The 15,574-nt window shown below is 38.8% G+C and overlaps 1 protein-coding gene across 7 annotated transcripts in view; it reads left to right on the top strand.

Annotated features, from left to right (window-relative positions):
* The window catches only part of LOC127637310 (neuron navigator 3-like), a 203,640-nt gene that overhangs the window by 94,481 nt on the left and 93,585 nt on the right, over positions 1 to 15,574 (top strand). For all 7 annotated transcript variants that reach the window (XM_052118307.1, XM_052118306.1, XM_052118309.1 and 4 more), the window contains exons 6-7: positions 6,745 to 6,816; positions 12,291 to 12,436. In XM_052118307.1, the coding sequence (XP_051974267.1) occupies positions 6,745 to 6,816; positions 12,291 to 12,436 (218 nt within the window). The remainder of the gene's footprint in view (positions 1 to 6,744; positions 6,817 to 12,290; positions 12,437 to 15,574) is intronic.

Genomic DNA, 15,574 nt, shown 5'->3' with positions numbered 1-15,574 from the left:
AAGTATTTAGAATACATTACTGACCTAGCGTAATTGTTCGGAATATGTTACAATTTACATTTTAGAGCATGTATTCTGTACAACGTGCAGCGTGCACAACATTCGTCCACACCATCTTTGCCCGCTGAATTTCTCTGTGCTATGGGCAGGGTTGGGAGGGTTACTTTTGAAAGTACAGATTACAGAATACATGCTCTAAAATGTAAATTGTAACATATTCCGAACGATTACGCTAGGTCAGTAATGTATTCTAAATACTTTGGATTACTTCTTCAGCACTGGTAGATTCAGCCAAAAACAACTGCCAAGCAGCCTCTTTTTAATGCTGCACTTCATACTTTGTCATACTGTGAACGAAGCACCGCCCACTCAGAGGCATTGCTAAACCAAGCAACTTCCTATATGTCAAAACTGCGAATGTATGAAATCCACACGAAGTCCGCATGGGAAAATTAGTTGCCACCGGAACTACATTGCGCAAAATCCATGATTGCGTGGATTCCCATTGAAATGACTGTATTTCGCAGAATTTCACAGTGCAAAGGTATGTGTGGCCGCGCCTTTAGAATTAAACAGGTTGTTTTTACTTGTAAAAACTTGCATAGACTATGTAAATGCACAGCCACACATTTCTAATGTTGGATCCATCGGAAGGATATGCAGTGGCTAGTGTTAGGAGTAGCTAGTGTTACATACATCTAGAAACACCATGAGGATTGATGGACTTTTTTTTTACACATTTTACTCTTAGTCTTTATGGTTTTTAGCAATACTAGTGTCTAACCTGCTTCCATTTTATTACCTCACCATGACTGGGCTGGCCAAGTTTCTGAACGGCGAATATGCAACACTGACGTGTAAATATGGGGGGGTCATGTCTGACGTCAGAATGTTGTCAAAGTTTTGAATGAGTTTTGTTTTGATTTTGTTTTGTTTTATTGCAGCCCAGTTTCAATAAATGCTCTTTAAGGAATGGGGAGGCAGTTTTAGTTCTGATAGTTGTTGTTCTGAAATGATCAAAGAAAATTTGATTCTCATGAAATGAAAACTTTAAAATAGACAAATGAGCTTTTAACCTCCAATTCCATGATACCATGACACACTTGCTGTCTGCTAGGCATCAATCATCTTTTAAAGAAGTAAATACCAAAATACAACACTGTCTGAGATCCCTGGGGATGAGGAGCGAGCTTTTTATAACACACACACACACACACACACACCACACACCCACACACACACACACACACACATGCTGATTTTACCCATAGGCACTGCTCCCATTTACAGTTTTAGTTATTCAGGCTTTCTATAGCCAACACCTGCTGGAGTGACAGTAAGGCCTTAAAAAGAGAGAGAGAGAGAGAGAGAGAGAGAGAGAGAGAGAGAGAGAGAGAGAGAGATAGCTGGACACTTTGGTGCCTTTAGGTCTGGGGAAGTTATGGGGGGTGAAGTGTCATCCCTCCTTCTCAACGCACCATGTCCCGAAGTGAACGGCTTAACCCGATGGTCTCATGCTCTCGATTGCCTGCCCCCAGCTCAGGGGACAGGAAGAGTCAACTGTCCTATGGGAGAAAAACTGATAGCAATAGGTACAGTAGCATAGTGTGTGCCTGTTAGTGTGTGTGTATTGACCATTACATACACAATCTGGGTTACATAGTAGCTTTGATTGGGAGCTTGTCATTCGTTGTTTGCTTTATCATGGTAGCTTATTGATAGTGTAGGGCGCAAGTCTTCGGTCCATGTTTTTCAATGTATTCAGGCTATTGTGTCCCTTTAGATTTGCTCATTCTGGGTCCACATGGTGAAATATTATATTTAGGTGTTTAGTTCCTTTTTTGGACGTTATCTGCTCTGCTTTGAAAATGAGATATTTCTCTCTCGGGAGGTAAGTTTAAACTCATTTTACGGTTTGTTGAACTTCTCCCAGTTTTAAAACTTTTCTTGGAGGGCTATTTCGTGTGCCCTGTTTCTTGCTGTTGTAAGTTTTATTGTCACATTCAGAGGAAGACATTTTTGGTATGAAGTATGATTGTCAAATTATGCCTTACAAAAGGATTAACACATTTAAAACTTTGGATACTATCAAATGTATAGGCATTGTAATGCAATGGGTTTACTTTTAGAAAAGACATAAGATAGCATGATTTAACAGTTACAACTGCTTTAGTTTGATGTTGTGATCTTGCATTTTTCTCACTCAATTGGAATCTACATTTGGTTTATACTTTATGCTTTGAGTAATGGGTCTGGTCTGATTTACTTGCATTAGGCTTGCACATTTGTAAGGTTGAAGATTGTGTGCAAAAATATACGTATGCCCATATACACTTCAAGCGACTAAGCAACTACATCTCATTCATTTTCCAAGAGAGCTGGCGACTTCTGGCGACACGAGCGACGGTGACCTCTGGCAAGAAGGTGTGGGCGTGTCCAGCTACTTGAGAAAGTTGAGAAAAGTTTAACTTGAGGAGCGACAACCAATAGGAGTAAAGAGGGTGTCAGTGGAGCTCATGTCACCCTTTTCCTTTGAGATAAATGAACTGCTTTCTTGTCAAATTTGAACGATATCTTAGTTTTACTGGCCAAATGTATTATCTGTGATCAGAGTTTCCAAAGATATGGCCAGACAGTTCACCAAAAATATTAGTGACAACAGTAGGAACACCCATGAACGACTTCAAATGATAAAGTTGCTGAATGTGTATATGGGACTTTAGTGTCATACCAGGTTATTCCAAACCTACAGTATATGACTTGCTTTCTTCTGTGGAACATAAAATGAGATGTTAGGCAGAATGTTAGCCTCAGTCACCATTTCGTTTCATTGTATTGAAAAAGATGCAATGAACATCTCCTTTAGTGTCCCATGAAATATAGAAAGTCTTAAAGACGGAATTGAAACAACATGAGGGTGATTAATTATAACAGAGTTGTCACACTTGGGTGAACTATCTCTTTAAGAGTGCTCAATTGGGGATTAAAGACTGACCTTGATATCTATTGATTCTTATTAAAGAATCTTCAGTGAGTGTCTGTAATCTTTTCCAACATTTATTATTTAGATGAAATTATTTGAACCATAATGATTGTGAGTTGGTCTGCATATGAGTTGGTTTCTCATTATGTCGTGAGCTTCACCAGCACGTAGCCCATGGCAACAGATTTGTTATTGAGATTGTGAAACTCACCAAGTTCTCCTTGCTGCAGGGCTACAAGCTTTAAAAGTGAGCGAAATAAAGTTGTAATGCGAAGAGTGTTTTAGGGTCTTTTCAACCATCCTGTCCCGGTTGAGTTCCTCTTTGAGCTGGAGGAGAACCGATGGGCCTCATTAATCATGTGGACATGATCACACTCTCATGAGAGACTGAAAGAGAGAGTGGAAGACAGTCTTACTGTCTCACTGGAGCTGTCTTTGGTTATAATGCTTGTTAACCTGCTGTCTCGCTCTCATTCTCTCAGTCTGGTGAAGGCTTTGTTGCTCCTCGGGGTTTCTCTTGAGGGAGACTGTCATTTAAGTTGGCCCCTTGGAACGTACTCGCCATAGAAAGTTGTTAAAGTAAAATGTTCATGGTGGTCAAATCTCCTCAACATACTGTACATTGCCACAACTATAGGGAACTTGCAGTATATCGTTTCATAGAAGTAGTAGTTGAGTCTGTCGATTCCCTTTGACAAAATGTATTTATTTATGAAATGATAGAATGTCGTATCAGCTATTGCCAGGTAGGACATCACATATTAGCATTGAGTTGATCATTGACTACCGCAGCCAATCAAACATATTTCATGTTAACTATAATAGCTATGGGGAGTATGATGGTTTGTAATTGGTCCAAGCTGGTCATCTATTTTCATTAGCTGCTCCAAGCAGGTCTAGACACTTGACTATCAGCTTGTGGACCAGATATTGACCTAGTTGACCATCTTGGTCAAGCTGGTTAGAGCCACCACCTTGAACATGCAATTAATCAGCTACAATGACCACGTTAAGATGGTATGAGCTATTTTTTTGTTGTTGTTTTTGTATTTTTTTTTTAAACCAGTTTCCACAGATGGCAGTACCGCCCAAGTGTTGTTTAGAAGGATGGCTTCTTAAGTGTTATACCCTTGTGCCAACCGCACGTTCCCCTCATTCCAGAGCTTTCTCTTTCATCCTTTGACTAATATCAAGCTCAATCCATCCATAGACTTCATCCATGTTCTCATTCCATAATGCAAGTCTCGCTCACAAACTTGCAAAATGCAAAAGCTTGTCAAGGCACATTTTCTACCTAGACACGGAATACCCAAACATAAACAAACGTGCCCAGAACGAGCAAAGCAGTGTCAGTTAACTGTCAATGTCAATTTGAGCAGGCCTGTACCGGCTACCGTTTCTCTGTGTGTTGTATTCTGGCCTGGGGGGGGGGTTGTGTTCTTTTTATAAAATGTCTGTGTGTTGTAAGTACAAGTTCTACTAGCAGGGCCTCCATCTATCATATATTCAATATGACAAAATTCTCTCACACATCAAAGCTTTAGGCATAGGTCTTTTGTGTCCTTATTAGTTCAGAAATCTCTCTAGTCCTTTTACCTAAATAACTATAAAAAATATTGAATGGAATATATTACAGTTTTAATGATGCATATATTATTACATGGAAGTGAATTTGGGCTACATGCAATCAAAGTAGAGCTGTCGAAATTAACACATTAACTTAAGCAATTAATTAAAAATGTGTAATGCAATTAATTAATTTACGAATTTTTCCATTAGATTCTGACTTTTTATTTTGCTCCGTGTGAGTTCTGTTAGGGATAGAGATTGGGATTAGTTAACCCTAATTGAAACACACAACAGTGATTCCGTGTTAGTGATCAAGTGATGGAGGAAAGACTTCATAACCATATTTTTTTGTGCAAAACAAGCCCAAATGAGACCTGTGAAAAGCTGCATTCACATAGTGTTTCCCCGGTGCTTCCGTCTTATCAGACAATTCGGATAAAGTATAATTTACGTGTGCAGTGCCAGTGCTCAGAGCAAAACAAAACGTTCTCTGCAGCGCTTTTGTCACGAACTCCAGTTCCCAAGTCCACTCCGCCCATTCCAGCTCACACACTCGTTCCCAGTCACCTGAGTATTAGTTTCACCTGCACTGTTTGTTTTCTCTATTTATACCCTGCCCTCTCAGTTTAGCTTTGTTGGTTATTGCTTGTCACTCACTCTGCTTTGCCAACTCTAGTGTTTCGCTAGTTTTTCCCCATTAGTCCATTCTCGTGTTTTGTTTTGTGTACCTGACTCCTGGCTTTGACCTTCCGCTCTCGTCTCAACTACACTCCTCTGGATTTGCCCCTTTGTACTCTACCAGTCTTTCAATAAAGCTGTTTTTCTGCAACTGAATCCATCTCGTCTAGTATTCGTCACAGATTTTGATGTGAAGTTCAAAACAGTGTGAATTATATTAATGCAGCTTCACGATGGCTGTTGCAAAGTGAATAGCCATGATTAATATTGTGGTGTAGGAGGGTATAAGAGATTTAATGCTCATGAATACTAGATCTATGGCGGCAAGTTCTTTCATTTAGTCACCCTCCCATTTAGACGATGAGAAACATTTAATGTTAATTGAATTGGTGCTATTTTAGTGCATTTCTATCTTCATTCTGTGGAATACTTTGTTAGGAAAATGTTAATAAAATATTGTTTTTACACCTTGATTTCTTTTATTTTTTTAAGAAGAAACTAAATGCATTTTGACAGTAAATGAAGTATACAGTATAAGGAGTAAAATTAAGTCACTTTCTAAATCTGTGATTAATCGCGATTACTTGAACAAATCATGTGATTAATCATGATTAAATATTTGTATTGACTGACAGGTCATTTGATTAATCATGACATTGTCTTCTAAAATTATCCTTAAAGCTGAAATGTGTAACTTTCGATGGTAAAATAATTTTTCTGTAAACTCGTTGTATATTAAAAGTTGATGATTTCGTTCAGACTAAAACAATCCATCTTTTTAAAATGCTGTGTAAACGCTTTAGTCTGACTGAAATCATAGAGTCAGCCCAATCTTTGCAAAGTCCTTTAACAGACATAGACAATGTGTTTGTAGCTCGACAAACACGCTACATATTATCGTATTTGTAGCATAAACGCTAATCAGATTGCAGTTGGCCTCGTTGTGTGCATGATCCATGGTGCACATGGTGATGTGTGGCGTGTATTGACGGCACTTCCTCAGCTTTATCTTTGCCTGAGCAGCCCATCCAGCTCAACATAGGAACACTTACACTGGCGAGATTTTGGGGCGGGACTATCTGTTTGTTCAATCAGTGGCAGAATGGGGGATTATGAAGGAAAGCTGTTTGAAAACAATGGATATTTTTTGCAATTCCCATGGTTCTTTTTTAGTGTATATGAACGTGAAGTGTACCTCACTGTTATGATCTGGTAAATTGTCTTTTAGCCTGTACAGATTTATATAACAGTGATTAAAACAGTAGGGCGATTGAAGAATTTGCACATACTTGTGGTCTGATATAACATGTCTTGTGAATCTGAATAGGTGCACACATAGGCCATGGTGTTTGTGTTTGCATGAATGGATTCCTCACTGTGGCCCTTATTTCATTAGAGAGAAAGATGGCACAATGTGGGAAAAAAAAAGAAAAAATTATAATAATTCAGTCATTAATCTCATTCCTCTCTCTCCCTGTTTTTCTCTCTCATTCTCTCCCACTACCTCTTTACAGTCTCACCGCACGATACACTACAAGTCCACCAGGTCACAGTGGAATAGCAGCCCCTCAGAAGAAAAACACAAGGTAGAGTTTCACTGTATTTGCCTGCTCTCGCGCTGTTCTGACACTTGAAACTCTCTCCATATCTTCAGACTGGAGACTGTGGAAGCTGATCTACTAATGGTCAAATCTGTAGAGACAGATCTGGGCAGTGGAAGAGGAGGATGATATAAATGTTTGCTGAATGTTTCCGATCCTAAGATGTAGGCCAACATTTTTCAAAGTTTCGAAGAGACTGCTCTTTCTTGGGCTGTTGTCAGCTTTTTGGGGTGAGAATCTTGGTTGATTTAGGATGAATAGATACAGAAGCTGTTAGATGAATGCTAGATCTTTGGGCGGTTCAGACCGAATGAGTTCTTGCAATAAAAAAATGCTTGATGCAGTACAAGTATAACAAATTGCTGGTGTCTCATGATGCATCTTTTTTTTATATAAATTTCATTAATGATTCTTTTAGTACTTTTGAGGAAAACATATTTGGAATCAGAAATACCTATCTTGTTCAATTTACTTTCACCAAAAGAAAAGATCATTTGATAATTTAACAGATTCTTGCAAATGGTTTGTTTTCATTTAAAGTAGATATTTGATTTGTTTATTTATTTTTAGAAAATACCGCCATTGATTTACTAACTGGAACTGGTTGATAAGAGTCCATCGTTCATGAGAAAGTTTTGCAGGGCTTATATTCAAAAGAACCTGTAAGAGTAATTCATTTGGGAATCATTCTGATGTAGTCACACTGTGAAGAACTGGATCATAAGAGTCATTCATTTGTAAATCTGACTACACTAGTTGCGCTGTTTTACGCTGTAGATTGAAATAAACTGAGTCATTCGATTGGGAATTGGGCTGCACTGGTTGCACTTTATGTTTCGTGCAGTTTATTAATAAAAAAAAAACCTGCTCATGAGAGTCATTCGTTCTGGAATCGGACTACACTGTCTGCGCTGCACATTGAGTTACAGTGTTGCATGTCACTGAATGGTAGCGCAGGAAAGTATTTTAGCATGGTGTTAAGTCCGGTTTAATGGAAGAAAGCACATTGGAGAACCATAAGCATAACCAAAAGTCGTGGAAATCTTTTGGGTCTGGTATTTTTTTAAAATGGAACTGGTTCTGAATAAGAGCCAGTTCTAGGTTCCCAACCATATTATTCACACTGTGTGTCTTTCTGAATGGTGGCTTTAGTCATAATTATTTGCCATTCTAATTTCTTGCTGCAGTAGTTTGGCCCTGAAAGCATTTGCTTCGTCTTAGAGCCGGTGGGAAACAGTGTGCTGGCAAAGCATTTCATGCAGCCCCTGGCCAAGCTATGTGAGATATGTGCTGGACGCTACACTATGTGTGGTAAAGTGCTTAAAGTGCTTACTCAACTGACAGCTTGATGGGTGGGACTAACTGCACTATTTGTCCAAAGACAACACATGCCTGAAGGGAAAGAAATAGAAGGAAAGAACTGCAATTGTCTTTGACGTTCCGGAGATCTAAGATCTTCTCTCAATGCAGGCTTGTCCAAAGGACAGTTAAAAGACTGTCTGGAGTAGACTTTTAGATACAGTGTAACAATGTTGACATCACAAAGTGGCTCCGTTGTTGGTCTTAGTATGCATTCCCTGAACATTTCCATGCCTTAGTGTTGCCTTAGCATTATTGATGGGTGGCACATCTGGCTATAAATTGGCTTTTGAATATCACAAATAGGATGTAATTCCAGTAAGGTATTCTGTTTTGACATCAAATCAGTGTTCTTGGCACTAAAAATGAACATTCTAGAAGGAAACATGTTTGTATTTAAATGATAGCAGTGTATAATGAATAGTAGGACACATAATAATATGTACATAACATGTAAACTCTCTTCTTGAAGCCAAAAGTGTTTGCTTAGTCCTAACTAATTCAGTTGGAAAGATAGTATTAAGATTTACGAGATCTGACAGAAGCCATCTTTTGTTTTTATCCTTAAACATCCTGCTTTCATTTTTAATAGTCAGAATTTTAAATATATGATCTGCTTCTCCCATAAGGGCTTTTTTAAATACGTGGGACACATATTGGATGAGATGGATTGATGTTATTAAAATTCAGTTATTTTTACACAAGGAGAGATGTTTCATAGTTGAACCCTGTCAAACCGTCATGGTTTTAATTTGAACACCATTGCTGTGTATATTGTCACCCTCACAAACATGAGCAGATGCTCTCAGGTGTCCAGAGACCTGCTCTTCCATCTGACTTCCTCTGTTGGGCTCTGGTCACATCAGAACTGTAATCAAAATAAAGCAGATCACACACATACACACACGCGCGCACACACACACACACACACACACACACACACACACACACACACACACACACACACACACACACACACACACACACACACACACACACACACACACACACACACACACACACACCTGTTTTAGATATATTTTTGCCTTTGGATGGTCTAAAACATGACTGCTATATATTTTACAAGCATATTTGTGCTTGTGTATGCATGTACAATGTAATTGTTATTTAAATCATTGGTCTAAGGAGCATTCTGATACCAAATTAGAACACAGAGGGGAACATGTACTAAGTATGAATTGTACTCGCTGATAGCATTGTTTAATTGCACATGCTGTTTGTGTTGTTTTAGTACCCGATTCACTAATTCAATTATGCAAATCAGGTAATGGTGAAAACAGAGCAAAAGTAGTTAATGAAAATAAATAATAATTTGGAATATGTTTGGAAGGTGCATCTAAAATAAAATAATTTAAATAGAAACTAACTGCAGAGTACATAACTCTTATTGGTAGATTATGATTAATGATGGTAGACATGATTCAATTAACCAAAATATGTAATAAACAAACACACTAGGGGTGGTGAATATACTGTATTGTACTTTGTGGAATTGTCTGCGGAATTCTGTGGGCACAGATTCCGTGCGGCCCTGCTAATAACAAAAACGTTTTTGTTAGAAACTCATTGATTCTGCAAAGTTTATGCATCTCATTCACTCTGGAACACACATGTCCACTCTGATTTCACCAAAATAACCTTCAATAGAATCATATATGCCTTATCAGAGATTTGTGTTTTATCATAGTTGGCGATGTAACCTGCACAATAGGTTAATGGTGGAATGCAGAAGTTCATGATGGAAAATAAACGAGTCATGAAGCTGTATCATTAGAAGCTTGATGAGACATGCACCTGAACTGCCTGAATCATCATTCTAAAATCCATCATTTCCTAGAAAAGCTATTTGCTCTGATTCTTTGCAATGGGAGTTTTCTAAGCATATTGGTCATTGATGAGAATTTCAAATGATGATGAGAATTTCAGATGGTTTTATAATAGTGTTTCAAAATGTTTCAACTGAAACTAATAGATCTGTATTAGTCTCTCAATGTTGGTTTGGTGCTGTCATCAGTTTTAAGCAAGGTGAAACATCTCTATTTGGTAAGAAACAGTGTCAATGTCAACCAGTGTCAAATTCCTGCTCTTCTGAGATGTTGTTAGGCTGATGTGTCCGGAGGTCATGTTGCCCAATACATAACTCATGAGTAATTACAAGTTTTTGTAGGAATAATTAATTAATAATGTGGATGCAGCACAAGACAATACAAACACTAGACACGCTCCCACACTCCGGGGTAGATTGAGTGTATTTTGTTGCCTTTTATATTACAAAAAGAGCTGTTTAAAGTGTTGACATGGAGAAGAAAATATTTATTAGAAACTCTATATATTAGCCAAATCAAGGCTACAGCCTGATCTCATGAAAATTACATGACCAGTACAAAAAATTATGTGGTTCATTACACATTTGGCTGCAGTTTCCCAGTGAAATTTCCAGCAGGGGGCGCCAAAAGTGAGTGAAATGTGTTGTAATCAGACAAGATTTTTAAGGTGAATGTAAAAGGGAGGTTTTAATGAGTAATACAACTCACTAAACTAAATCTTTAACCTAAACCAAAACCTAACAGATAGTGTCCTAAAAGCAAATGCGACACGAAATGCACCTTTTCTGAAGCAACCATGTCATTTCATGTCGCCTCTATGGCACTTTTGGCTCACTTGTTAGTTTGCATACTTTGCTGGGTTTGAGCCTCGGTCTTCCAAGTCCAAAGTCAAACGCTCTATCAGGTGAGCTACCGAGCAAGCTAATAAATGTGTAAATGTAGTTGGGTTTGTAATACAAGCATTAAAATGTATTGTTTTTCAAATGATGCGTTAGAGTAAAAGTGTTTTGATAACATAACATAGCAGTGTGTGAGTAGTAGAGAGAAAAATACATGTTTATAAAGTCTGCTGTTGTACTTGTGACTTGTGTGAAGGTCAATAAAACACACAATTGTTGTAGCGCCTCCAGTATTCATTTCACCAGCAAACTGCAGCGAAACGTAGAATGTGGCACATAAAACTCATTTTGCAAACAATTTAGTTATTGTAATGTTCATTCTTTATGACTAGGTTGGCCAAATCATTATTTGTAAATGGAATGCATTTAATGGTTTGTATGTTGGTGTTCTTTGGCATGACTGTCAAAATGGGTGTTTTCTTTGCCAGATGGTATTAGCATTTCTGCATGTTATTATGCAGTTAGCCTGTTGAAATGATGTGCTATCTGAAGCAAACATTCAAAAAATTAGCTAGCAGCTTCCGAAGAATGAATGTGTGTGGTAGGTGGGTGTGTTAACTCCCGTGTATCAGTTTGCATAATATCCACCCTAAATAGTTTGCGAGTTTAGAGTGTGTTCCAATACATATTATATTGAAAATTGTATGTCAAAGGTGCCCGCATGATATATTTCTTCTGGTAGATATTTGAATTGTGCATCTGTGCATGTGTAATGGGAGCCAGCTGATAGATAGCTGTGCAATTTGTATAAACCTCACTCAAGAGGTGCATCAAGATGTGCACTAGCAACTGACGCTAGAGGCTGTGGCTAGAGGCTTTAGCCTCCTTGTTGTTGGAGATGCCGGTTCGAGTCCCGTATGGAGCAGGTAGAACAGGAGGGTCACAATGGTGTCGTGACCCAGATGGGAGTGAGGTTTTGGGGGGTGAGTGTAACAGGAGCCAGCTGATAGATAACTGTGCAATGTGTATAAACCTCACTCTCCTGACCTCAAGAGGTGCACTAGCGACTGACGCTAGAGGCTGTGGCTAGAGGCTTTAGCCTCCTTGTTGTCGGAGACGCCGGTCCGAGTCCTGTATGGAGCAGGTAGCACAGGAGCATCACACATGCTTTTCAGCTTATGGAATTTAGCTTGATGTTAACTCTTACATACAGAAGATAGTTGTTGTTGGGGGGTAAACACACCCAAAAGTATGTACTTTCTTTAATTGTAAGTAGGTGATTTGGGATGCAGTCTGTATGTTCAATGTTCAAGTTCAATATTGAGATATTTGAGATGTTATAAGCTTGCATTCAAAAATGCTCCATGTGTCAGGCACAAACCAATGTCTGAGTGTGTGTTTGTATGTGTTCCAGGTTACCAGGCCCCTCTAGAGTCCCCGCTGCAGGCAGCGGCAGTAGCAGTAAAGGCCACGGCTCTTCTAATCTGAATCGAAGGAGCCAGAGTTTCAACAGTATCGACAAGAGCAAACCACTCCAGTATGCTAGTGGCAATGACAGAGGTGAATGAAATACACATACATTTTACATTCTGTGTCGTAATATTAAAATCAGCAAGCAATGTTTTAGTATGTTAGAGCCTGCTGGTCAGTGTTAGGGAATAACTTAATTAAACTGTTTCTTTTTTTCAGTAGCAAGACAGTAAATTAACTTTAAATAGTGCTTTTCCAGTAACAAGCTACTTTATTTAATGTAGTGGTATAACATGACCAAATGCTACGTGTCACATCTTTCTGTTCATTGTCACAGCTTTACAGCCGACTGAGCAGAGAATGTAATCAGACACGCTCTCCTAAATTGTCCTATCTCTCATAAGTAGTGTTGAAAAGTCAAATTCCTTCAGTGAATCGGTTCATTCAGACAGTTCGAAAATAAGTGATTAACCGGGTTGAGTCTTGGCAAACCCTGTGCGGTTTTCTTATAGCTAGATATTTATTTATAGCCAGATAAATACTGCTCTTAATTAGAAAATCTGACAGATATTTTAGAACAAAATGCCTCCCCATATATATAGATGGTCTGCACTTATATAGCACCTTTTTAAGCCTTAACAGTATTCAAAGGGCTTTACACTGTGACTCATACACACATTCTTACACAAATGGTGGCAGAGCTGCTATGTAAGGTGCTAGCCTGCCATTGGGAGCAACTTGGGGTTCAGTGTCTTGCCCAAGGACACTTCGGCATGTGGAGTCGTGTGGGCCAGGATTCGAACCACCAACCCTGCGATTAGTGGCCAACCTGCTCTACCAACTGAGCCATAGCCACAACATAAAGCTGCTATGTTACACTGATGAAAGAAATTGCCCTAATGAGGACACAATTACTTTACCATAGGTATCCACCTGTGAATCATTAAAGTTGCAATCTCATTTTCTGGATTAAAAACCCATTGTTGAAGGATCATTGGTCTGGCTGTGAATCTGAAGGAAAGTTAAGACCAAAGAGCATATAGAGGTTATATATAAAGTAATAAAAATGCATCCATTACAGAAAGGTACAATATATTATATTCAAATGTTTGGATATCCCAGTGAGCACAGTTGGATCAATAATCAGGAAGTGGAAGCTGTATTACACCACCTAGTCACTGCCAAGAAAAGGCCGTCCCTCAAAACTCAGCACTCTAACAAGAAAGAGACTTTTGAGAGAGGCCACAGAGAGGCCAACGATCACTTTGAAGGAGCTACAGAGTTCAGTGGCTGGGAGTGGAGTAATGGTGCACCAGTCAACCTTATCAAGAGCACTGCATAATGCTGGCCTGTATGGGAGGGTGGCAAGAAAGAAGCCATTACTCAAAAAGTACCATCTGAAAGCACATCTGGAGTTTGCCAGAAAGCAAGTGAGTGACCCAGCTGCGATGTGGGAGAAGGTTTTGTGGTCAGATGAGACCAAGATAGAGGCTTTTGGCCAAAACTCAAAGTGCTATGTGTGGTGCAAACCTGACACTTCCTATGCCTCAAGACACACCATCCCTACAGTGAAGTATGGTGGTGGCAGCATCATGCTGTGGGGATGCTTCTCATCAGCAGGGTCTGGGCATCTTGTTAGAATTGAAGGAAGAATTTATGGAGCAAAATATAGGGAAATACTGTAAGAGAGCCTGTTTCATTCCACTAAAAAAATGAAGCTTGGGAGGAAATTCACCTTTCAGATAGATGGATGGATGGATAGATAGCTAGCTAGCTTGCTACATTTTCAAAAAGATTTGCTTGTTTGTAGTTTAATTATCATACAAATCATGAGTAGCTTGTAACATGGTTTAAAGAAGCTTTACACTGCTGCCACTGTAGCTATTTTTAATACATGTTTACTTAAATCCTGTTGTCCACTAGATGGAGCCATTATTCAAGGGAACAAGCAGGGCTAGATGCTTTGAGACAGTTTTCATAGTACTATATATATTATCTTTCAATATTTAATTAATTAAATATGTATACAAATACTGTTTCTAGAAGGAAATCTGGGAAATAAAGGTATATTATTGTGCCTTTATTTCTGCTTCATACAAAACCAGCCTTTTCAGAGTTTACTTCAGATTTCATCTTCCTGTCAGAGCCGAACCATCATTTAAAGCCGAGTTCATAAAACCACATGGCCATTTAGCAACCAGTGTGTAAATCTCCAATGCCTGGCTGGTTACTTCATAAATCTGCACTAGACTTCATGCAGTGTGTTGATTGAATTCGGGTTGTGAGTTCAAAGAATCGTGACCCCACTTTTGCCTCTCATTCATCCCTCACAGCAAGGATCTGTGGTGATCTGTGAACAAAACGCAACCTAGTTCCCTCACAGACTGTTTGTTTTGGCTATGCCGCCTGGTTAGATTTATACCAGTCTTTGCTGGTCCCTGTTCGCACAGATGCTAGTGCTCTCAGACACCAGTCACAGAGAGGCCATGACGGCACACAAAAAGCCAGACGGAGGGTCTCACATGGCAGTCTGTGTCCTAATAGGCGACGTCTCGCTAAAACCTTTTCCATTGGGCCGAGCCATTTCTCATGATCTTGATTTACAGTGCTTTTGAGCTTATACCTTCACAGATGAGAAAAGCAATCTCCCATATGTCCCTTTTTCCCTCATCTTCCTTTTTCCTCTGTTCAAAGATACACCAGGAGCGGCTGGCAAGAGTGGCTGGCAGAGCGAGACTACAGCTCTGTTAAAAAAATAGCTTGCATTTTAAATTGATAGTTAATCCACATGAAACCAATGAGGTTTCATGTTATTGGCCTATCATCATATTTGATATGGGCTTTGTTTACATGAGATGATGAATGATTTGTTTAATTTCAAATCAAGATGGCAGACGATTCAAGGGATATGTTTATATAGGCAGTAGATAGTGAGGCAGCCTTCAATATTCTAATAATATTTTAAGTTGAATACTAATGGTACTGATAAAACAGTTCAATCTAATTAAAATATTTAAATAATTATGATAAAATATGTATGTTTCATGCTTAATAGAGTATCATATCTTTAGCTTAGCAACATGCTAATAGCAAACTCTTTAGGAATAATTTGTGAGGCTAGCCTCCTGTGCACTTCACATGTTGAACACCATTTGTTTGACCTATTGTTGCATATTTAATGTGTTCCAAACTAGTTAAATGATGAAAAATCCTCCATTTGACCTTTAA

Source organism: Xyrauchen texanus, chromosome 45 (genome assembly GCF_025860055.1).
Source record: "Xyrauchen texanus isolate HMW12.3.18 chromosome 45, RBS_HiC_50CHRs, whole genome shotgun sequence".
Classification (NCBI taxonomy): Eukaryota; Metazoa; Chordata; class Actinopteri; order Cypriniformes; family Catostomidae; genus Xyrauchen; species Xyrauchen texanus.
Note: the sequence above shows the minus strand (reverse complement) of the source record. Positions and strands in the feature narration are given on the sequence as shown.